The 25,460-nt window shown below is 52.7% G+C and overlaps 1 protein-coding gene across 1 annotated transcript in view; it reads right to left on the reverse strand.

Moving 5' to 3' along the window:
• Positions 1–25,460, reverse strand: part of FAM53B (family with sequence similarity 53, member B) — a gene marked incomplete at its 5' end in the record, with an annotated part of 77,231 nt that overhangs the window by 27,382 nt on the left and 24,389 nt on the right. The window contains one exon of the mRNA XM_006867468.1: positions 24,140–24,912. Coding sequence (XP_006867530.1) covers positions 24,140–24,912 — 773 coding nt within the window. The remainder of the gene's footprint in view (positions 1–24,139; positions 24,913–25,460) is intronic.

Genomic DNA, 25,460 nt, shown 5'->3' on the forward strand with positions numbered 1-25,460 from the left:
AGTCATGGCTCACCAGAGATGCCCAGGCAAGGGCACTGTCCCCAGAACACCCTTCTCCACAGCCCTGGACGGAGGACATGTTGTCCAGAGCCACACTGGGCGGGGACGGCGATGGGAAGGAAGTCACTGTGGGTAAGGGAGAGTCAACAGGAACTGGACGTGAACCAAGGCCTCACTGCCACCCACCCTCCTTGCACAGAAAATTTGCTTCCCACAGCCAGGCAACATGGTGGGCTCTTCCTCCTGAGGAGCACTGCAGGTTCTCAGTCTTGGTAGGGCACGAGGAGATCCCGTGGCTTTGGGAATATTTGCTGAGAAATTCCAAACAAGCCATGGTGTGGCAAAGGGGAAGTGGGGGGAGTGACAAAATGAGGGCCATGGTGACCTCCAGAGCACATAACCAGTGCCCACAAGTCTGCACCCCACTGTGTGAGGAGGGACCAGCCCAGGCCTGCAGGGGCCCCCTCATATCCCAGAGCCTCCACCTCTCCATCCACCCCCTGGAAGGATCGTCATGGAGCTCTGGCAGCAGGGGGGCACACACCAAGTGTCCCATGCTGCACTTCACAAGGCCTCAAATGGCTGCCTGGTCAGGACAGTGAAAGTGACAACTCGAGACCTGGGACCAGGCTAACCTGCCCGCCTGCCCCTGGGGGGCTCCTGGTGCCTAGAAAAGGCAGGATTCACAATCATGGGAAGCTGCCCCTGAGGAGTAAGCTTGCCACAACAGGAGAAACACCTGGAAGCTTGGGGCGAGGCTGCAGAGACTGAACAGGAGAGGAACACCCGTCCACCAGGGTAAGTCATTGCCAGGTGAAGTACCTCACCTCGGGGCTTCAGTTTCTCTAGATGCACAACGCATGTCATTGGACTAAGGTCCCTCAAGCTCAGACTTCTGAACTACCTCCCTCTTCACCCTCAGAACTGGGGGGCAGAGAACCAACCCTGCTGACTGGCACATTTTCACAGTCTCCCCTAGAAGTCGGAGATACTAGGTGGTGCAAGTCGGGACTGAGCTTGGCTGCTATTCCAAAAGGTTAGAAGTGTGAGTCCGCCCAGAGGCATCTGAGGAGGCTTGGTGATCAATGCCCAAAAGCATCAGCCACTGACTACCCTGTGGGACACTCTTCTTCTCTGACACTGCTTGGAGCACCAAGAGTTGGCGGGTCAACTCCATGGTAAATCCATGGCACAGCCTCAGCCAACATAGGAACACCTAACCTTGTGGCATCCTCAGACCTTCACGTGACCACCAAGATCCATCAAAGGTTGCTGCCCCCCACACCCCCATCCAAGGCTGCAGCTCTTGCCAGCCCTAAGGCCACGTGAATCAGCAGCTCCTTTTCCCAACAAACTTCTCCTCCATCACATACCTGAAACTCGCCAAAACCTAGTGACTGCGCAGCTCTGGACAAGGCCAATTCAATACCACCTCCTAGAACGGGCTTTAGCCACTGACGCACACTGCCTGCAGTATGCTGGTCACATGTGACACCAAGTAGGAGGGGAAGGGTGAGGGCCCGGTGGGTCTCTCCCAAGGCCTGCTGACAGTGTGCACACATGGGGAAGCATGTGTTTCATTTTCTCCATGGACCCCCACACAACACTAGAAGTCCTTCAGCTCCATAGCAGTCTTTCCCCCCAAACTGGGCCTCCCCCAAACCAAGCCCACCACCACTGAGTTGGTTCCAACTCACAGAGATGCAATATAGGGCTTCTGAGACTGTATGCCCTTACAAGGGCAGTCTTATCTTTCGCCTTCAGAGTAGCTGGTAGGTTTAAACTGCCAACCTTGTGGTTAGCAGCCCAGTGCCTAACCCACAGTGCCACCAGGACTCCTAATGATGCCTCCAGAGGCAGGTAATGCTTTTCCCGTCCTCTAGTCACCCACTGAGATATTTATAGCACGAGGAGCTGAAGTCATAACAAGATGATCTGGCAGTGGGCACAGACGACATAATTATCCACCAGACGACTTTTTGCTAATTTAGCCAGAGTGCACTATTCTTAGTAATATAATTAAATTTAGGGTAATTTCAAGACACTGCAGGCTATGCCTTGTTCCCAGAGTTAAGTGCTAAGAATACAGACCTCCTTCAACAAGGGAGAACTTTCTACCAAGCAGAACAGGACACAGGTAAAAGGGGCCTTTTTTAAGGAGGCATGGGCCAGGTCACTACTATCCTGGGACAACAGGAGGTATTTTCCACTGTGATTTAGAGAGGCAGGAAGGAGCCCCAGGCTTTCAAGTGTTCTGCTTGGAGTCTCCATGCTAGGTGATGATGGTGATAGATAGTGATGAAGGCTGTGGTGATGATGTTTATGATGTGGTTGACAGTAATGATGGTGATGAGGAGATGGCAGTGACGACAAGAGCGGTGATGGTGGTGGTGATAAGTTTATGTGGTTGATGGTGGTGATGCTAATGTTTATGATGGCAGCCGTGGTGGTGATGTTTCTGTTGTGGGTGATGATGAAGATGATGGTGGTGGTAATAGTGGTGATGATGCTGTTTATGATGGCGGCAGTGGTAGTGACGATGTTTATGATAGAAGTGGTAGTGATGATGTTTATGATGCTGGTGATGTTTATGATGGTGGTTGTGATGTTTATGTGGTTGATGGTGATGATGCTAATGTTTATGATGGCAGTCGTGGTGGTGATGTTTCTGTTGTGATGATGAAGATGAAGATGATGGTGGTGGTAATAGTGGTGATGATGCTGTTTATAATGGCGGCAGTGGTGGTGATGATGTTTATGATGGTGGTGATGGTGATGTTTATGTTGTGGGTGATAATGAAAATGGTGATAGTGGTGATGGTGTGGTTTATGATAGCGGCAGTGGTAATGATGATGCTTACAACGGCGGCGGCAGTGGTGATGTTTATGATACGGGTGATGGTGGTGATGAAAATGGTGGTGGTGATTGTGGTGGCGATGGTAGTAGTGATGATGGTGATGTTTACGATGGTAGTTGATGGTGGTGTTGGTGATGATGACTGTTGTTGTTACGTGCTGTCAAGTCGGTTCTGATTCCTAATGATTCTGTATAAGGTTTCCAAGGAGCGGTTGGTGAGTCTGAACCGCCAGCCTTGTGGCCAAGTGCTTATGTAATGATGTCACAATTTGCTGAACACCACAGATGGCCAGATGTACTAAGTGCTTTACACCATCCATGTGGCTTACTAAATCTTCACACTGAACTTGTGGGGTATTACTATCCCCACTTTAAAAATGAGGAAACTGAGGCCCTGAGTAATTACTGGCTAAGATTCAAACGTGGTTCACCAGATTCTAAGGGCACTATTTCTCCCATCTCAGCCACCCCAAGTAACTCCCTCCAGGTGAGAGATTTCTTCTATGGATGATCAGATTCCAGTTCCTCAAACCAGTGCCCCAAACCCCCTTCAAGACAACATCCTTTGTCACCTCCCATTTACGTAAAGAGAGAATCTTACTGGGAAGAAAAGATCCATCCTACAGTGAATTTTTAAGTCTTTGACTCTGAAACCTCGTCTTACATCATTGGACGGAGTAAGAAGGCCCCCCAACCCCATCTCAGAGCCTCTGGTGTGCCCGCCGCCAGCCTGCTTCCAAAAGTTGGGGTTCTGAGCACCCAGATTCAGCCCCGTGATCCACTTCCAGTTGACAGGAAGGCACAGAGGCAGGCCTGGAGAGGCAGGACTGCCTGAGCCGTCCTGGTCCTCTCCCAGCTCCCAGGCTGCTGGCCAGGCCCAGGATGTAGCTGTGGGGGGGTGGGGGAGGTCATGAGGAGACGCCATAGGAAGGAGGGGTCACAGCTCCGTCAACCCTGACCCACAGGCTTCCCAACCGATGACAGTGTGAACCCACAAGCTGTGTGTCTCTGGGCAGCACCTCACAGACACCATCAGCCGACGACGCAGTATCAGCAGACGAGTATGGTGACTCTGCTGTGCAGACATGACAGACGCACATCTGGCTGCCTCTCCCAGGCTAGCTGTGACCCCAGTCTCCTGAGTGCTGACACCTCACAGAACAGCTGCTGTGACTGGGATGAGCCTGAGCACTCACAGGAGCCCCCAGGAAGTACGCCTTGTGTGTGTTTCCTGCCAGAGGACACACCTAGGGAGTGGCAGCCCCACCAGGCTGCACCTCACACTGGGCCCTTCTCCCACCTGGGTTCTCGGACCCACCTCCAGCTGTGCAGACCTGCTGAAGGGAACTGTCCACGTCAGGACGTCTCGGCTCAGATTGGGGGAAAGCAGGTGTGAGCCATAGTAACAGCTTCAGCCAGGCCTGTCATGTTCACAGTGTGGCCCTTGGCCAAACCGACACCATGGGGGCATGTGGTCTGAGCCCAAGGAAGAGGTGGTGGCCACAGGCAGGACCCTGGGGGCGGGCAGTTCATCTGCTGCCATGCTGGCTGGAGGTTATGGAAAGGAAGGGGTTCTCAGAGATGGAGTCTAGTTCCCACCCACACCCGGGTTTGTGGGTTGCCATGATGGCGGTGGGGGGGGGGGGGGACGGGGGCGGGGAAGAGGCGCCATGAGGTGTATTTACAGCAGAACAAACAGAACAGAGTCACTGGGAGGCCTGTGCATCTCACTGGGGACCCCTTCCTCCCTGGCCTGGACAGTGCCACCCACATCAAAGGGGACACTCAGGACCACGGCAGTGTGGGCAAGGGAGCAGCTTCCAGTGGGGGCAGCTACAGGGGGCTCGACCTCCTCCAGGCCTTTTCCTTCCCAGCAGCTACTCTCAGAGCTCTGGGGTCCCTGGGTCACATAACAGAGCTGTGGTGGCTCTGTTCACCCCCACACTGGGCACAGGAGCCAGGTAGCACAAGGTCACCTCAGGGTACTCAGGGATCTTTAAAACACGAACTGAGAAAAACAGCCTGACTCAGCTCGGCCAACAGCTCAGGCAGACGGCAACCCAGGTCCCAGATAGCTCAGCGACTTCGAGCACACATGTGCCAGGCTTCTAGTTTCAGATGGCAACACACAACACAAGCTTCACTTCCAGGGCTGCCTCCCTGGCCTCAGTGTGGCGGCCCATCCTTCATTTCTGCCCCATTCAGGTGATCTGGTATTCTGTCCACCCCAGGGGGAAGCAGGGCACGCCCACCAAGTGTGTCCTCAATACTGAGAAGAGAGGCTCCCAGAATGAACAGGAACCATCTAGAAGGAGAGCTGGTCTCCTGCTCTATTTCAAGCTCACAGCGCCCAGCACAGCACCCACCTAGCATCTACTGGGTCCCCATGGGATTGAAGACATCCGACTCCACACACTCAGCTGTGGGACTGAGAGCATCAGCTTTCCTTGTATTAACACAAGACCTCCAGGGTGTAGCAAGCCGAGCACATCATGAGTGGGTTTGGGCACGGTGAGTTCTATGGGGTACGAAGGTGCTCCTCAGTACCTCAGCCATGAGCCCAACACGTTGCTTTGCTAACATTCCACAATCAAGCCAAAACCTCAAACCTATAGTCATGGCGTCAATTCCAACTCGGCAACCCTACAAGGCAGAGCAGAATTGCTCTTTAAAGGTTTCTGAGTCTATAAATCTACGGGAGCAAACAGCCTCATCTTTCTCCTGGAAGTGGCCGGTGGGACTGAACTGCCGACCCTTCAGTTAGTAGCCCAGTGCTAACCTCACTGTATCACCAAGGCGCCTTCAATCAAACCCGCTCCCCCAAATTCGGGTGCCGACCATTCATAGACAGCAACAGCTCGGTACTGCCTGGAGAACGTGGGGTGGGGCTGACGTCGGAAACGCCTCATTCTTGGACAGCTGGGCATACGTGGCCAAACCATGCATGCTTGGCACGGCCGGTCAGCTCCTGGCTGGCATGATCTGGGAACGGCTGATTAAACAGCGTGTCAGCCGTGCTCTTTGACGTGAGAAGGGAAATATCATTACAATCAACCCAGTAGCCACAGAGCTGGGACCCAGCAGCCTAGGAGAGTCTGGGGATTTTCAACAGGGCCAAGAATTTTGTGGGAACAGTTGTGGCTTTTTTTAAAACCATGTATCTGCTTTTTCTATTAGACAAGAAGGAGAAACCTGTGCTGAGCTCTTATATATAGTTTTAATAAGTAGAATTTCTTTTACTTGTCCCTCTTACTTTTCTTATTTTGTACCATCTCTCCACAAGCTGTAGATACAATTTAGACTCTCTCTGTATTTGAAATACAGAACCTGGTGGCACTATGGGATAAGCACCAGGCTACTAACCACAAGGTTGGTGGTTGAAATCCACCAGTCACTTCAGTGGAGAAAGATGAGGCTGTCTGTTCCCAAGAGTTACCATCTTGGGAACCCTACTCTGTCCTATAGGATTACGATGAATCAAAATCAACTCGGTGGAAGTGAGTGAGGTTTCTGGTGGGCTGAAAGGATATTGACTGCTTCCATTCCGTCTCAAAATTTTACCCCAACACTTAGCAGTGATCATCCCCGGGAAGGGGGTGAATTACAGAGGAGCCCCACTTTCTGTGGGTTTATCTCTGAACTGTTTACATGTTTTGCATGCATGTCTTGATTTTATAACCTAGATTTTATAATAGTGTCTGGAGACTGTTTGGGGACTGACACACAAGAGCTTGTCCTCATTCTAACAAGAGTATGGCATCTTTCCTGAACTGCTATTAAGTCCTGTGGAGTCAGCTGCAACTCACAGCGAACTTGTCTAGAGTTTCCTAGGAGCGGCTGGTGGGTTTGAACCACCAACACTGAGGTTCAAAGTGACCTTGTGGCCCAGTGCCTACTCTGCAGCACCACACCAGGACTGAGAGTCTGCTAAATGAGAACAGGCCGACTCTCATGTCCACGTCACAGAGGAGGACACGGAGGTGTGGGGAGTGCAGTGACCGAGAGAGCTACCTGCGTGCTCTCGGCCAGAGTCGCTCCCAGCAGATAGACAGTCCCCTCCCACAAGGTCTGCACACTGACCACAGACACTAGAGTCCACGTATGTCACTGGGTGGGTCCAGTGTCACAGCACCAGGCGGACTCCCAGCTCCAGCCCAGCACACAGCGGAAGGTGGCTGTGAGTACAGTGAGCAGACGTTGCATGGAATATGACACCAGTGTGTTTGTGGGCCAGGGTCCTGGCCACACTCCGTGCCGTCACATGCTTTATGCAGCCAGAAGCCCTGGGTCACCTCTGATGTCCACTGCCACATGTCCAGCCAGTGACACATGGACATGTATTTCTCAAAGGTACTCTGGGAAGGGCCAGCTCTGCATGCCTCCTAGAAGAGTCACACGCACAGACACACAGCTGCTGAGCAGTGTTGTCATGAATATACGTGGGGCAGAGGGCCAGGGCAAGCGTTTGGGCAAACTGGTCTCAATTTGAGGCATCCTGGATCTTGGTCCCTGTTCCTGTCTTCCTCTCCGTTCCCCAGTGGGATCTTCCCCAGTCTTCAGGGCCTCCGACGCCCCCTCCCCAACCTCTGCTGGGTTTTCATGTCCCACCCCCAAACCAAGTGCACAGTCAGGCCCAAGCCTCAGACCTGCCATCGACTGTCTACAACCTTGGGACTTGATGTCCTCAGCTGTAACCGGCCATCACAATCACAGTGTCCATCTTGGGGGTTGACATGAGCCACCGCGGACCACAGTGAGGCGTGCACAGCTGTCATTATCATCCCCTAGTCTTCCAACACGGAATGTTCTGGGGGCTGGTTGAACACACACCTCATTCCCTGTTCCCAGGTCAGTCTCTCCCAGATGGGCAGTATGGTGTGCCCCCCAGTCCATCTGGCCCCCACACAAAGCAGCTCAGTTAGCTGGGAGGGGACTTGGGGAGCCTCTCTGCAAAGTGGTGAGCAGCCTGGGCATACACTGGTCACTCACCGCATGGTATCCTGAAGGCTAAGGAGGGAGAAGAGGAGTTCCGGGGGGCAGGAGGAGGCACAGTACTTGTGACTAGACTCTCCTAGCTCCTCACTCTTTCCCAGTCAGCTTCAAAATAGGTGTTGAAGTGGCATAATGTATTTTCCCACACTAAAATAACAAATCACAATAAAAAACCAAACCCAAGGCCCTGTGCCAGCAGCAGGGGTGGAAACGGTCCCTGGTTGCACCAAGAACTTTCCTGACCACGTCCCTGGTACCTGAGAGCCTCATTGATGGGCTGTCTGTGGCCCAGGGTGGCTTTGGCCCTGAATGGCCAGCCTTGGACAACAGAGCCTAAATGGAGCACCGGACAAAACCCATGGCCCTCTGAGGCCTTCAAACATCCACGCCAAGCCTCCCACCCTTATTTTCTCATAGCTGTTCCAAAACCACCTCCCTGCGCCAAATCTCAGTTACCACAAGTTAATCTACTCCAGCAACTTCCAAGCTGGGTGTCCGCCTTGGAGGCCAGCCCCCATCTGGCCGGCAGAGAAACTTGTGCCTCCCAGCCAGGGAGAATTCCATAGAGGGGTTTGTGTTGAATGAGAAGAGCCCCAAGGCTGCCTGTTTCCATTTGGGTCTGTTCCGCTGAACCGCCCCACCAGGATTCTCCAAGGGAGAGGTGTGAGGTGGTAAGTGAGCGCAGGGAATGAGCAAGCCTCACTTAGATCCACCTCGTTCTCAGAGCATGGCAATACTTCCAGAACAGCCTGCGACACCATCCCACAGGACTGGACAAGCACTTCTAGAGCAGGGCACAGTGAGAACGTGGTGTTATGTCAAACCCATGTCTGCGTACTCAGAGACACAGACTAGACACTAGCAAAGTGCTTTGTGGGTCCCTCACGGGCCCGTCACCACCTCCTACTGAGGTCCAGACTCCTGAGCGCGAGCAGGACCACCGACAGGACTCCACTGCGGCCCAGCTCAGTGTCACTGCTTCAAGCACGTTTCAGATTTCAGGAGGAATTCAATTTTACCTTTGTCATCCAGAATGCTGACAACTGTCACCTCTAATCGTCTAGACGGCTCTGACAGCTGGCCAGGCAGGGCCAGCTGCTTTCCTGTGACTGGACACCAACCCCTCGGATGGGCCACTCAGCTGTCCTCACATGAGTCAGTCCCTGGGGCCAGCTCTGACCCAGTCCGGCCTGCCACACCAAGGTGGGCAGGCTTGACCGCAGCTCCGGCTAACCGGGAACTCATTCTGACACCCAAGATAGGAGAGCCTGGTACCCCAACTTCTACCCACATCTCTGATGGAGAGCCAGACCTCAGCTGCTGCACTGCACCTCAGCTTCTCCTCTAAGGTCAAGAGCAGTGTTACGGGGTGAATGGTATCGGTGCACCCCCAGAAACACACGTCAAGCTGGCTGAACCACGATTCTCAGTATTGTGCAATTACCCGCTGTGTTGTGATCCGGGTCAATCCTCCCCTTGAGTCCTGGTGTGGTACTGCAGGATGATGCACTGGACCACATGGTTGGTGGTTCAAACTCACCAAGCAGCTCCTCAGAAATGAGTTGGAACAGACTCAGGGCACTGAACAACAACATTGTATTAATGGTGCAGGGTACAACCTACACAATGAGGCTGTATCTTGAGCCAAATGCTTTGAGAGATAAGAGAGATTAAAGAAGTGAGTAGAGCCCAAAGGGACCTACCAGCTCCAAGGAAGAAGAGCTGGGAGCACAGTGTGACTTCTGGGCCGAGGGTAGCTATGCTGGGAACCCCTTAGACCCAGGGGAGGACTGATGATTCAAGGACTATCCCCCAGGCTGGCCCCCTGAATTCTGACTTCTAGCCTCCTACATCATGAGAGAACACGTCTGTGAAAGGCACCCCCGTGTATTTCTACTACAGCCAACACTAGAGAGCAGGTATGGGAGGCAGGAAGCAGTAACTTTCCAGGGCTGGGTCACCCCAGGAACTTGAGGCTGAACAGGGCACCTGCCACCCTGAGCCCAGTGAACAGCAGTATCTCCCCGATTTACTGAGCATCACCCACATTCCTGTGGCCTTTATGAAGCAGATACCCCTGTGTCAGCTACTGCTCGAAGGGTCGCTGGGACAGTGGAGACAGGCAGAGTCCCTGCCCTCTTGACAGATGCTCACCAGCAAATCACCAGGGTGCGTGTGCGGGGAGGGGGTGACTCACATGGCAATGTGGCTGGGCTGTGGTGCCCAGCAGTTTGGTGAGACATGGGTCTAGACGTTGCTGGGAAGGTACTAACACGTGGTTCACAACCACAATTGGGTAGGCTTTAAGGAGCTCACCTTCCATAGCAGTGTGGGCCCCATCCAATCAGTTAAAAATGGGCTGTAAGAGCAAACACCGAGGTTTCCCAAAGAGAAAGGAATTCTTATTTACAAAACAGAAATGGAGACATTCTGCTGAATTTTCAGCCTGTGCTTTCTGCTCCCTTAAAGATTTACAGCCTTGGAAACCCTATGCAGGGTCGCTATGTGTCGGATCCAATTCCACAGCACACCTAGACTGCAAGGTCAGTTTGAACCACAAGATCAGCAGTTCAAACTCACCAGCCACTCCTCAGAAACCCTATACAGGGCCGCTATTTGTTGGAACCAACTCAACAGCACTTAACAACACAGAACAACACAGACATCCAGAGAGGGAGAGGGGCTGTTTGCTGACGACCGGGGGTGCAGGTTGGGGGAGGTCAGGGGGAGCATGGAGGGGATTGTAACCATGGCAATGAAAAGATATACAATAGGATGAATGTAAAACTAATGTTCTCCCATGTAAACGATCACATAATTCACAATAAAACATTTAAAAACAAAAACAACATAGACAGATCTGGTGGGGGCTGCAGGTTATTGCACTGGATTGCAAGGTCAGTTTGAATCACAAAGTTGGCAGTTCAAACCCACCAGCTGCTCAGAAACCCTATACAGGGTCGCTATGAGTCAGAAGCAACTTGAAGATACTCTACAACAACACAGATTGATCTAGGAATCCTGGTGCAGTACTGTAGGATCAGTACTGGACCACTAACCACAAGGTTGGTGGTTCAAACCCCTATACAGGTTGCTGTGAGTTGGAACCAACTCAATGGCACTTAATAACAACGATCTAAAGAGTTCTGGTGGCACTGTACGAGAAACAATGGACTGCTAACCTCAAGGTCAGTAGTTCAAATCCACCAACCGCTCTGAGGGAGAAAGATAAAACTGTCTGCTCCCATAAAGATCTACCAACTCAGAAACCCTATACAGGGTTGCTAGGAGTGGGAAATGACTTGATGGTAGTCAGTTTGGTACATTGTTAAGTGCTGTTGAGTTGGTTCCGACTCATAGCGACCCTATATAGAGTTTCTGAAGGTGGCTGGTGAGCTTGAACCACCAACCTTGTGGTTCAAACTGAACTTGCAGTCCAGTGCATTAACTACTACGGGTATGAAGAAGTATGTGTGTACATACACAGAATCAACTTATCGACATTTAACAACAACAACATACACAAGTATGATGTATATATGAGGAGGCTTAAAAAGTCGATGGGAAATGGAATGAAGAGAAAATGGAATTTCCTCAGGAACTTTCTGAAGGCCCTTGTCCGTGTCCCTGTACGTAACGATATTGCTGTTGTTAGCTGCGGGCAAGCTACACCCAAGGGACGGCCATGCACAATGGATCGGCCTGCTGTGACCCCCGGAATCTCCACGGGCTGGTTTTCTGAAGTAGTTGCCAGGCCTACTTCTAGTCTGTCCTGCTATGAGCTCTGTTGGACCTTGGGTTGTGACTGCCCGTGACACACACAGGCCGGGAACTGAACCCTGGAATCCTGCACAGAAGGTGACTTTTCCATGACATCACAGGTCTCTGCAGAGCCCTGGTGGGCACATCTCAGGATGGTGCCTGGTCTTCTCCCTCTGTCAGACCTGCTGCCCCCCACCACCCCCATCCCTGCAGCCCCAAGCTCCTTGGAGTCCTGGGCGGGTCTCATGTGTGCTGGCCTCCCCCGGACCCCTGGCTCAGCCAGTCAGTGTAGGCTGACTTGAACTGGTTGTTGGCCCCCTGCAGGGTGAGGATCCAGGGGGTTCCCATGGTGGGCAGGGCAGTATTCCTGAAGCTGCCAGGCCGAGGAAGATGCAGGTTCAGCATCCCTGTAAACCCTTCCTGGCAGGGAGGAGAAAGCAAGAGCCACAAGTACCATTTTCCAGGAAAACTGTGGTTAGTTACAAACACTGCCAGGAGGCTTGCAGAATGTGCCCTTTGGTTGTTTAAATGATATGTTCCTGAGTGTTTTTGTGTACATCCCCCGATCCCACCCCCCACACACAAAAACAGAGAGAATAGAAGCAAATACTGTTGAACGATGATGCATGGAGGAAATTGTAATCATTGCAGTGAAACCATGAGTGTAAAACCGATGTTCTCCCATGTAAACTATCACTCAATTCACAATAAAACCTTACAAACAAAACAACACTGTCAGGCCAGCTCTGGAACCTTCTGCATGGCCAGTGGCTTCCCTGCTATGCCCCACCACCCCTGGGCTCCCCTATATCTGCCTTCACCCTCGGCACCAAGGTTCCTTGCCAATAGCCCAAGGAGTTAGCTGTGCAGAGCCTGGTCGGAGGTGGCACAGGTGATGTGGGGGATGTAGGCACAGCCTCTCTTGTCAGCAAGGACCTCACAGGCCTGGACCTCACAGGCCTGCTTGCCCACCTACCCTCAGCCCGCTGGTCCTGATACCAGATTGGGTGGGGTCCATGGGTACAAGAGCAGTAGGAGAAATGTGACCCCCAGCCAAGGAGGCAGTCTGCACAGTGAGAGAGCCCCTCAGGGCCTCCCTGACCCCACTTGCCCCACAGGAAAGAGCGAGGGACCAGGCAGACCCTCGTGCATCCAAATGCTCATTGCTCAGGTCTCTTGTGGGGGCTGTCTTCCCTGCCGCCAAGCCCTGGCCAGTGCTCAACCTCAGAGCCCCCAGCGTGTCGGGGGAGGGGGATACCTCTCACCAGTCTCCTTTACTAGCAGGGACTCAGTCCCCCTGAGGGGGCAACGCCCACCCATCTCCCTTCCACCCACTCCCAACACCTTCTCCCTGAGGCGGCCAGGCAGGTCATACATGCGGTGTGACTGAGGACCAAACTGCCCAACAGGGAAAGCCCTAGTCATGGATGATGACAGGGCACACGCAAGGCGGCAGGTCCCACTGAGACGGAATCTGTAGCACACAGATTGGGGAACTTGTAACAAAAACAGCGTGAAATACCTGCTCTGTGATTTGCTGACGCTGATGATAGGTTGCACTGATTGTATATCCTCATGTTTGGATTTGTCAGGTTCAATACAATGTATCATTAACCTTCATTTCATCTGTTCTTTCTTCTTAGCTACTTCCACTAGAACATTTTAAACCACACATACGGCTCCACTGGGCGGCGTGGACGTTCCCTCAGCTACAATTAGCACCTTGAACAGAGACACGGCCCCTCAATAGCTACTCTGAGGAGGAAATGCATGCATGTGCACGTCACCACTGCCCCATATGTGTGCTCAGAGCCAGAGTGCCTCATGCCCAGGCTGGGGACACACAGGGAGGTCTGCACAGTTCTCCAGATCCAGCTCCACCCCCCCAACTCAGGATACAAGCATTGATACAACAATCTCAGAGATCAAGTTTCTCAAGTGCTCCTTGGAAATCCTATACAGGATTGCTATGGGTTGGAAACAACTCGACTGCACTTAAAAACAGTAACAACAACAACAACAACAACAACCTTTGATTAGCTGTGATGTGGCCCAGAGGTTCCTGTGGCATGAGGCTCTGCCTCTGTCACCTTGGACATTCTGCTCCGGGTGTGGGGGTCTCTGCAGATGCCCTGCCCTCTGCTTCCTGTAACGTTCTACCAGTAGGAGGCGAGAGGGAGCCAGAGAGGCCACGGGCTGGAGTAGGCCCAGCGGTTTCCTGCCTGCTTCCTGTTGCTGTCCTCATCAGTCCAGCCAGGCCTGACCCTGCAGAAGTGCTGGGGCAACTGGAGGTGCAGCTTTCCCGCACCCCTCCTGGAGTCTGGGTCCTTGTAGACATGTGCTCCATGATACCTGTGTGTACTCATTTTTTACTTCTCCCAGAACACAGTTACACCCAGGCCTCCCTGCTGGCATCCTGGCAGGGCCCTGCTAACTGGGAGACCTGCTGTACCCTCTCCAGGCCCAGAGCTCCTGCACTGTCCACTGCCACCACCATGGGTAGGGGCTGGGGAGCCGATGACCTCTGACCACATAGCATAGATTTAAGCTCGCCATTAGTGCTCACAAACTCAGCTTCTGGTGATTGCGCTGTGTTCTGGAACCAACCACCTCTTTTGTTTTCCAAAAGGGAAAAATGCCACCCTTTGTACCCTCCAAAAAAAAAAAAAAAATCCAGGAATTATCCACGAGTTTCAGTATGCTCAATGTTCAAAGGAGGTATTGTTAATCTTTTGGCCATAAATAGGCAATTAGCACCCACTCACAGTCCAGTCGCTTGGCGGCCTGGCCTCAGCAGCAAAGGCTGGCTGCCCTGGGAGGCAGCTGCTTTCTTTATTCTCAGCTGGGGTTTCACGTGGCAAGAGGGAGCAGTCATCTAGGACGGCTGATAATGCAAAATGTTATTGCCAAATGGGTGCCTGTCAGCAGGAGACACCATGTTGAGTCCTTGTTGGGTGAAGTGTGCTGCGGTACAAAAGGCAAGACAGACTACATCAAGGATTCACCTTGTGGTGACCCCTAAACACTGGCAGTCCATGTGGTCTCAGGGTGCAGAGGAACCCACTTCTGCCCTATTCGTGTGTCCCTGCCTCGGGTCCCCACAGACCCTGCCAAGGTCCCCAAAGGGACCCCACAAGCCCCCACAGACCCACACAGGGAGCCCTACAAGATCCCCCACAAGCCCTCACAGAGGGACCCCACAGGGTCCCCAACAAGCACCCGCACAGGGTTTCCCACCGGTCCTCACAGAGACCGCTACAAAGTCCCCCATAAGCCCTCATAGAGACCACTCCATGCATGCAAAGGGGTACCCAGAAATCCTTACAGGGTCCCCACTGACCTTCTGGCATTGTGCTCAGTCAGGACTGGGGGACGTTCCCAGGAGCTGGTAGCCCAATTCTACTAATAAAGGAGCAAGAAGTAGACAGATAGACAGACATGCCTTGGTCCTTCTGGGGACAGCCAGACTTCCCCATTCTGCTCTTCTGAGGCTTAACTGGAAAGCCTTCTGCTGTTTTTTCTTCTCCTTGTTTCCTGGAGATGTTCCCCCAGCTGAGGTAAACAGACCAGCGGCATAACAGCCAACACAAGAACTCCTCTGGCCCCACACCACCCAGGCCCTGTCTGCCCTCTCTCTCTCTCTTTCCTTAGCAGCCTTGGATCGACAGTCAGAATGCGGTGTCCAGAGTCAAATGGACAAGAGTGATGGTGCAAAAGACCTACGGGAGGAATATAAAGCAACGTGGGCAAACCGGCTGTTACTACAAGAACAAGCAACATGCTTGCCCAGAAAACATCAAGGCAAGTGGTCAGGTCCCCTCAGAGAAAACCCCCTTCCAAGACTAAGACTCAACGGGAATACACGCTGTGATTGGTGACCACGCTCGACACCGATAAGGGGAAGTGATGGAAAAACAGCAATGAAGCGGTGAGCTAAGCCCTACAATGTTCAATAGACTTCTGTGAACCCGGGTGAAGACCTGGTTGGCCAGCAGTGTGGCAAGACCTGGGGACTCTTGGGCCCAGAGTCAGTGACACAGCCACAGAGGACTAGAGTGGAGAGTGAAGCATCCAGCCGATAAGAGAGGGCATATGCATAAGAACACCCACACTTACAGATAATACCTACTTGCCCTGGCTTCGATGACTGGATGATCGGAGCTCAACCAGAAGTAAAAAGAAGAGGAAAAAAAAAAAAAAATATATATATATATATATATATATTCTCATACAATTTGATGAACTTGACCTACACCTATGGAAGCAGTAGCTCAAAAGAGGGAACAAGTCCTTACAGCAAGAATCATTCCCACCCCCTCCACACACAGAGTAGACAGGGATGGGCAACTTGGACATTGGCTACCCAAAATGGGGGGTGGGGGGCTACAAAGGCAAGAAGTGACTGGCTTACAAGCTTTCAAGAGGGAACCTAGATCCAGAGGGCCTGAAGGAAGGTAGAATCTCCAGTGAGTAGTATTCAATCTGACTAGGCGGGGCTGATGCAATGAAATGCAGACGGGGCTCTTGTGATACAATAGTGAATAATTGTTATCAGAACTGATTGTGAGGGTCGGAAATGTAAAGGTAGACGTTTTATAGCAAGGAGGGGAGTGATTAACTTTTCAGTCTAGGAGCGGAGGTCCCTAGGACCATCAAGGGAGAAGAGCAGAGAGCGGGACCCTACCCAGAGAAGCAGTGATGCCTGAAATGGAGCCAGAGATGATGACATGGAGCAAAGGAGCAGCTGGAGACTTTAGATCCAGAGAAGGAGAGTGACTGTGTGCTGAAGACCTGGGGGGCACAGGGGGAAGGATTGTATGGAGGGGATTGTAATCATGGCAATGAGACAATATACATTAGAATGAATGTAAAACTAATGTTCTCCCATGTAAACTATCACATAATTCACAATAAATCATTTAAGAAAAAAAAAAAAAAAAGAATGATGGTGCTTTAGCCAAGAAGTCAGAGGTTTGAAAACGCTGACGGTGAGGACTTAGCTTCCGGTGTGGGAAGGGTCATCTGGGCTGGCCAACCAAGGGTGCTTCAGGATCTGGGAGCAGAGCAGCTCCATGGAAACCCTTAGAAACAAAAGAACTCACGGTGATCCAATAGACGCCTTTCTACTGAGAAGAGATGGCAAAGACGGAGGGTTAAATGAGGGCTGTGCACCAGAGACCAAGATGGGCTTACATCAGCCAACACTGGAAAGAACAGCTTATGGGACATTCATCCTCAGCCATGGAACTGGATGATGGTCTTACAACCAACAGGATCGTCTGCCGGTGAAGAGGCTTGTTCAGTTCCACCTGCAGACTATTTCTCAGAACCACTGACAGGAACCTCCACGTCCAACAACCAGCAGGGGCTATGGGGTGAGAACGCCAGCACAGGTAAGCGACGGTCACTTCCTTCTCCAAGTCCACCCCCCATTTCTGAAGTCTGACTTACAACAGTGACCACAGCTGCTTGTCAGTGGGCACATGCCCTGAGCCCCGAGTGCACCTGCAGTCACATGATGAGAGGAGAGTCACTGCCCCGTGTGCTTGTCCTGTGGCTGCCGTGACAAGTGACCACACGGTGGGTGGTAGCAGAGCCAGGCGTCCTCTGAAGGTTCTACAGGAGGACCCTTCCTTCCTCTCACAGTTTCGAGTGGTTGCCAGCAATCTTTGGCTTGTGGCTACACAACACCAACCTCTTCCCTCTTGTAGGACACCAGCTGTGTCTTACTTGATGACATCTACAAGGACCCTACTTCCAATCACCGTCAAACTCACAGACTTCAGAGTGACAGTCTCAGGCCAGGTGGTGACGGAGTTACTGCGGCCCAACCGCAGGTCCCAGCCAGACCTATTCCCCTAAAGCATTCAGCAACTCTCCTCCCCACCACATTCTCTCCTGACTCCTCAGCATCCTAGGAGGGACAGGTGGGCTTTTGTCTGTCTTTTCTTTTGGCCCACAGAGCTGAAAAAAAACTGGTTCACAGAGGCCAAGTAAGCTGGCCACCCTTGGGTCTGTCCGCTCTGGAAGGTTCTGTCTTCCCTCCTGCTCCCACACTGTGACCCCGGGAAGGGCTCCATCCTCAGGCCACATGCAGGCACGCAAACAGGACCTGCTGAGTCGAGGTACTCCAGGCATGGCTGGGGGCGGGGGGAGGTCCTTGTGTAACCAGCTTAGCATGAAGAGGTCCCCATGAGAGCTCCAGGTGGGCTGGGCTGCTTTTCCTCACGGCTCCCCACCACCCCTCCACCCTGCTACCACGTGGAAAATCACTAAGTGGCATTAAGTCGCCTCCCTGGCCTGTCCCAGCAGAACTATTTTTCTTTTCCTCGAGAGATCAAAACCATTGTGTCAACACTGGGCCCTGGTCTGAATGACCTGAAGGAGACTGCTTATACAACCTGGCGGTTTCAACAGGGGCCAGCAAGCCAGGACCCCAGTGTGTGGACGGGATCTATCTACAATCAGGAGAGTCCCCAGGAGTTAACCAGGATTACAGGCACATCCATTTCTAAGACCAGAGAGAGGGGACACCACAGTCCCCGGACCCCACTGCCCGTCTGGTCACTCCACTCTGCTAGGCCAGCCTCACGTGACACTGCACACCACCAGCCCCCACAGGAGCTATGGGGCTGGGATGCAGGCTTGAGTCTCTACCGTCAAAGCCGTACTGGCCAAATGCAGACATTCATGTGTGAATCACGCCAAGTGCTTTTCAACATCCCAAATCCTACACCCAGGGGAAGTGGGGGCCGGTTCTTCCCATTTCACAGATGTGGAATTGAGGCCTGCAGAGGGGAAGTCCCCAGCTCCCCCCTGGACTCTGTGGGCCTCGTTCTCAAGTGATCAGATGACAGAGAATCACGCTTGACCACCAAATGGCTGCCAAGATGGCAAGCAGGGCATTCGAAGACTTCCTCTGAGCCCCACAGGGAAGGCTGTGGTGATTGGCTTGCTTAGCCCATTGATCAGGGCACGGGAGGAGGAGGAGGGCTGTGTGCCCTTGGCAGCCGATCCAGGGGGTACCTCCTTCTGCAGCAGCCGGCGCAGGCTGCTCCTGGGTCAGAGTTGCTGCTTCTGTGTGCCCACCAGGATTCCAGCAATGATTCCGTCCCACCCCGCCGCCTCTCTGGGCAGGGCTCTGTGCCACAGCCTGGCTGTGTGCTGTGTTGTTCACAGAGCTCAGAATTCCAAGGCTGACATCCAGCAGGCCATGGGCAGAGCGCAGGGCGGCAGGAGCCCCAATCAGCAATGTGGCTGCAGAAGTCTACTGTGGTTAGGGTAACCCAGGCCTGCAGCCCGGGGACTCTGCCCCCGTAGCCTGAGAAGAGGGGCACACAGCCAGGGACATCAAGGACCTCCCCACAGGCAGTGACAGAGCGGGCAGGGTGTCCCTCAAAGACACAGGGCAGAGAGGAGATCAGCAAGGAGCCCGAGCTCTGCTGTATGTCTGAGATTGCCCTCCCACAACCCTCTGCCTTGTGCAGTGACCTCCAGCGTTCCAAATATGTGCTGACGTGCCTCTTTCTATCCAAACTTCCCCAGGTCCCTGAGACACTTGCTGTCTGTTCTGAGGCCACGCGGGGAGGTTCGGGGGCTCCATGTGTGGGCACCCTGGCTGCTCCCCACAAGCATCTTGCTTCTGTCTGCAGCATTGTTGAGAACTACGATTTGTCGCTCTTTCAAGCTGACCAGCTTGGAGTTAAAAACGCAGCCAGGATGGTGACACCCAGGAATGCGGCAGTCTGGTTCACTGCGGCCCGTCTGAAGTCTTCGTTCACACACGTGATCTGTCACCTAGTCACCAGAGCTGGGCCGTCAGAACAGGCCATTGTGAGAGTTGCACCTAGCCTTGCCACCCCTGCGCACAGTAACACACGTTGTCACTTTGTAAGAGGGAGGCTGAGGTGTCACGTGGACCTCTGGCAGCTGGGTCTCTGGGAGACCCCGTGGGGTTGGACAGTGTCAGGGAGGAAGCAGTGTGCTCTGTGGAACCGTGTGTTAGAACCCCAATCCAGGGGCAGGGAAAAGCAGAAGCTTCTAGAACTGATCCTGGCCTCATTTCCCAAGTCGGGGCTTTTTCCTCCACTAGGCCCGGGAGGCTGGGTCACTTGCAGACCTACATGATGCTGGGGGTTTGAAGTCAATGTGAGCAAAGGCAACCGGCAAGCAATTTCTAAGCAGACACGTGATGTGACGGTACCCAGGGGCACAGCCAAAAAGATGCCTGGGAGCTCCCAGATCATTTCTACCCCTGCCGGCCACTGCAGGTGGGTGGCAAGTCGATCCTTCCACCATGTCATCACTTTGGCTTTGAACGTGGAGCTACCCACAGGTAAGAGGCGGTACCAACAAGAAACGGACAGCCAGGGCAAAAAGGGAAGATGGAAATGGAAGGGAAAAGACAGGACAGAAAAACAGAAACCCACACAGATCTTCACAGAGACAGGCAGAAAGACTGCTGATGTGGCTGGGGGCCACCAAGTCCATTCTGACTCACAACAACCTAACGAGGCCGACTAGAGCTGCCCTGGGGTTTTTCTAGCCTGCAGTCTTTCCGGAAGCAGATGGCCTGGTTGTGTCCCCTTGGAGTCACTGGGTAGCTTAGAATCCTCAACATTTTGGTTGGCAGCCCAGGGTTTAACACATTACAAACACACACCGACAGCCGAGTGTTTAACCACTACACACACATTATACATACACATCATATACACATACACACACACATTATACACACACATCATATAAACACACACATTATACACACACATCATATACACATACACACACATCATACACACACAATTATACACACACATCATATACACATACACACACACATTATACACACATCATATACACATACACACACATTATACACACACATCATATACACATACACACACATTATACACACACATCATATACACATACACACACATCATATACACATACACACACATTATACACACATCATATACACATACACACACATTATACACACACATCATATACACACATCATATACACATACACACACATCATACACACACACATTATACACACACATCATATACACATACACACATTATATACACACATCATATACACATACACACACACTATACACACATCATATACACATACACACACATTATACATACACATCATATACACATACACACATTATACACACACATCATATAAACACACGCATTATACACACACATTATACACACACACACTATACAAACACATCATATACACATACACACACATTATACACACACATCATATAAACACACACATTATACACACACATCATATACACATACACACACACACATTATACCACCCAATTTCAACTTATAGTGAACCTAAAGGATAGAGTAGATGGAACCTTAGGGTTTCTAAGGATGTAAGTCTTTACGGGAGCAGACAGCCTCATCTTTCTCCCACACAGCAACTGGTGGTTTTGAACTGCTGACCATGTTTAGTTAGCAGCTCAACACTTGACCCACCACGCCACCAGGGCTCCTAAACACATACACACCCGCGTTATTCCCCTTACAGCTCCGGCAGTTTTATAAGGAAAAGGGAATTGTGGCTACTTGCTGCACAGACATGTTAATCAAGTGACTCAGGGCTACGCAGCTCCTCAGTGACAAGAGCTGGGCCCTGGGGGGAGGAGGGGGCTCAGCCCTCACACCCTCCTGCTGGCTGTGCATCCCCTCCAAGCGAGGTCACCCATTCCTTACAACCACTCTCATGGCAAACCCCTGCACCCCTGGTCCTCCTCTGGGGGCCTTCAGCTCAGTGTGGATCCAGAAGGTTCAGGGCAGACCCAGAGGCAGAAGTCCTGGTCTCCTGGGAGGGGAAGGAATGGACAAACCCTGAGCCCTGTCCACTCTGACACCCCTGCTTCCAGCAAAGTCTTCAGTGGGTGCCAGCTCGTTATACCCACTTTACAGATGAACATACACATCCCAAGCTCAGCCAGGTTGCAGGTGAGACAGGTACAGATTGGGAGGCCCGGGTGGGCCTCGAGCTCTCTGGCCTTCTGCCCTTCCCACTCTCTCCCTGACCCCATTTTTACAGACCTGCGGAAGAGGCTTTGTTATCCTCACCTCTAGCCACCCTGGTCCTCCGGTCAACACTGGCAGGGAAGCGGGGCCACTCCCAAGTGCTCACAGAATAGGCACACTGCTCCCTTACCCATCCCAGAACCCTTCACACCACACCCAACGGGAACCTCCTGCCTCCAATCTCTAAAAGGCACATGAAGAAACAGGGTCAAAAAGAACCGTGAGAGCGATTTCAGCATCAAGATCCGCTTAAGGAAGAGCTGGTGGGAACCTGAACCAGAGATGCTACGTGTCCCCCTCAACTGGTCCCAGAGCTACAGACCCTCGAGTGCCCGGTGAAGACACAGGCCTCTTGGCAAGTCGGTCCCCAGCAGCCTTCAGTGGCGCCATGCAGTCTGCCAGATAACAGACCCATGTACCACAACACACCCAGCTCACTGGTTCATACCAGCACCCTACCTTTTCCCAAACACACAGCGACCACCCTGGACCTCTTTTCCAGGGTCCCCTAGAAAGACAGGTCTACCACGTGAAGCCACAGAGCCTGTGGGAGACAAGATGGCAGAGCCACATGGCGAGAAGGGTAAGCTTGGGGGTGGAGGGTGTTCAACACCAGGGCCGTGGCCACAGACCCCTCAGAAACTTCTCCACACCCAAGCAGTCTCCTCCAGCCCAGCCCAGCACCCTCTCTTCGGGCCTTGGAGAACTGCCCAACACCAGTGAGACAAGCTATGCACCTGGGCAGTCTCATCACACAACATATTTTTAAAACCGTTTCTACCAAGAGGAGGATGGGAAATGTCTCCAGTGACGCCAATTGTGTCATTCCAATTAGTGGCTAATAAAACGCAATAACATGTAAGTTGTTTTTATTACCCATCTAGCTTATTAGCTAATAAAATAAGCTCGGCATTAACCATCAAACTGAAGCCAGTTAGCACGCCCAGAACTCAAGGCTCTGGATCTCTTTCTGAAGTCCCCCGAATCTGCTGCCTGTGTGAGCTGTTACGGCGTCTCCCACTGACACAGCCCCTGCCCACGTGCCTGAGGTACATACACTCAGTACAGTGCCCGGTGGAGGCACAGGTCCTCAGCCAGTTGCTCCCCAGCAGCCTTCAATGTCTGCTTTTCCAGGATTTAGGCCTATTGACATTTTTCTAGAGAAGGAAAAATCCACTTGTTTGTCCAATGTAAACGAGTGTACTGGCTCATTGTCCAGCTGCACTGTCAAAAACACCCAGTACTGGGGAAAAGGAAGGGACAGGTCAGGGGCCGCAATGCAGGAAATGGAAACTGGAAATGAGGGGCAGAGGGTGCGGGTCAGCCCCAAACCCAGTAGGCTTAGCAGCAGGACACACCTCAAACTTGTCCTCAGCGCTCACACAAAGTCTGGGCTGTGAGGCTGAGAGAGGAGCTGAGGGAGAGAAGGACTCTCATGAACAGAATCTGCATTTTCATTCTAAAGTGAAAGGACAATGGGGCACTGGGCACTGAGATATCCAAAGTAGAGGGTGTGCAACGTGCCTGGCCACACACCGAGTGCCTCTCCAGCCACCTCACAGTCAACTGTGATCGAGACTAACACACGCAAGACGAGAAAAGACCAGGGTCACCCGAGATGTTCCTGGATCCCGAGCCACATGGGCCTGTCCTTGCTGTCCTCCCTCCTGACCGTCCGACTATACTGTCATCAATAAGAACTCACTGCAGACACTGCTTAGGCTCAGACAACATCCACCCGACGATGGTATCTCAAGTTCAAGTTCCCTGCATTCAAATCCACACCCAAGACAGGCATTAGGACAAAGCAGGGCCCCAGGACAAAGATCAAGTGGTGGACGTGTGGCCAGTGGCTTCATCAGCAGTGGCCAGTGAGGACACTCACAGAGCAGCACCGACACTATTGATCACAAACTTTTGGTGGCCTAACATTGTTGACAGTCTCCTCAAAGAAACTGGTGTGGATAGGCTAGGATCAGAATTCGATTGCTAACTAGAAGATTAACGGTTCAGACCTACCAGCTGCTCCTTGGACACCCTGTACAGGGTTGCTAAGAGTTAGAACCAACCGTATAGTGTTTAACAGCAACAATCGAAGAAACGGTCAGAGGAGTAAGTGTTCCTGCCTCAGGACCATCTCCCTGAGTGGTGTCAGCTCAGCGGGTACAAACACTCCTTGCAGGAGCTGTTCCTGGGCAGGAGATTATGGTGCCGAGTCACACGGGCCTGCACACAACACCTGCCTCTCGCTACCTGTCTGCCCCTCACCCCAGGCACAGAATGCTACAGGGAAAAGGGGTTTCTGATTGTCAACGGAGAAATAGACTCTTAATAACCTTTCTTTGAGTGGAATTCAAAAGCACAGGCCACCTTTGGAGTTCTGCAGCTGGCTCAGCAGATCCACCACACTCCAGTCCCTACCTGCAAGGGCGGGTCTTACCTGTGCCATCTTGGCCAGGTCAAGTGAAGGTCTCTGGTCCTGTGTGTCTTCGGGACGCCGCCGTTTGACACCAACCTTCTTGTCATTGAGGACACACGGCTGTGAACGGCTGCGGGCGAGGCCACTAGACCGTCTGGCCAGCTCGGGCGTTGAGGCTGGGGTGCTGCTGGCCGAAGGGGTGCAGTATCCTGAGAACTGCTCATGGGAGCAGGAGAGGGATCGCTGCATGTCAAGCCGGACCCCTCCCACGGGGTTTGGATCGGGGCTCCAGAGGTCTCCCACCTGTCCACAAGTGGTGAGGCCCGGTGCCCCTTGGCAGGGCTGCCCCGCGAAGCGGAGGTGAAAACCGGTTTGGTCATAGGGGGAGGGGAGCGTGTTGGCCCGAGAAGGGAGGCTGAAGCTAGAACTCCTCTGCATGGTACTAAAGCCACTGGGGTGGCGCTGGACGCTGTCTCCGCTGTGGTAACGCCTCTTCTCCACCGGAGTCCAGACCTTGGACCCCAAGGGCCGCCATGATGTCCGGCAGCTGGACATCTCATCGGAGAAGGACAGGGAGCGGCACTGGCGCTTGCTGGGAGGTGCGGAGGGATTCCCGTTGTGGTCACTGAGACTGAGGTCCTTAATCAGACTGGTCACTGTGCAGGCAGTCACTGCCTCCCTGTGCCACAAGGCACCATCCGGGCACTTTTCTGGCAGGCACTCCCAGAGGCTGGCACTTGGCTGGTCAAGCCGTAGCGGGCACTTTCTACCCAGGTCTCGCCATCTGTCATTTTCTGGTTCGTAAAGAAGAGGAAGAGAGCAGGGTTTGAGAAGGCCTTGGAGCTAGCCCTCCAACTCACACCAACAGCCCACTTGACACAGCAGAGAAGGCCCCTGGAGGCTGCCATCCCACCTCACTTCACAGATGCCATGCAGACTTGGAAGGGAGGGGTGCCAAGGCTGAGGTGGGACTCAAGTAAGGCCTGCGACCCTGGCAAAGATGGCATTCCAACCAACCACACTGCTCCCAGGAAAGCCCAAAGCAATGTTCCACCAGCCCTCAAAGCTTTCTCATTGTACAGACAGAACCCGAGGTCAGTGGCTAGGGTGGGGTGAGAGATCTGTCAGGTCCCAGCAGAACTCTGTCACCGGAGACTAGGCCATGAGACCTGAACCATGACAAAACAGAGCTGTGTTTTTCAAAAGATCCAGGCCAAATAGGGGTGGAGGACACTACCAGGCTAGACCTGCTCATCTGAACCCCATCTTTAAAACACATACTGCTAACAGGCCAGGCTAGATCTGCTCATCTGAACCCCATCTTTAAAACACATACTGCTAA

This window comes from Chrysochloris asiatica, unplaced genomic scaffold (genome assembly GCF_000296735.1).
Source record: "Chrysochloris asiatica unplaced genomic scaffold, ChrAsi1.0 scaffold00105, whole genome shotgun sequence".
NCBI lineage: Eukaryota > Metazoa > Chordata > Mammalia > Afrosoricida > Chrysochloridae > Chrysochloris > Chrysochloris asiatica.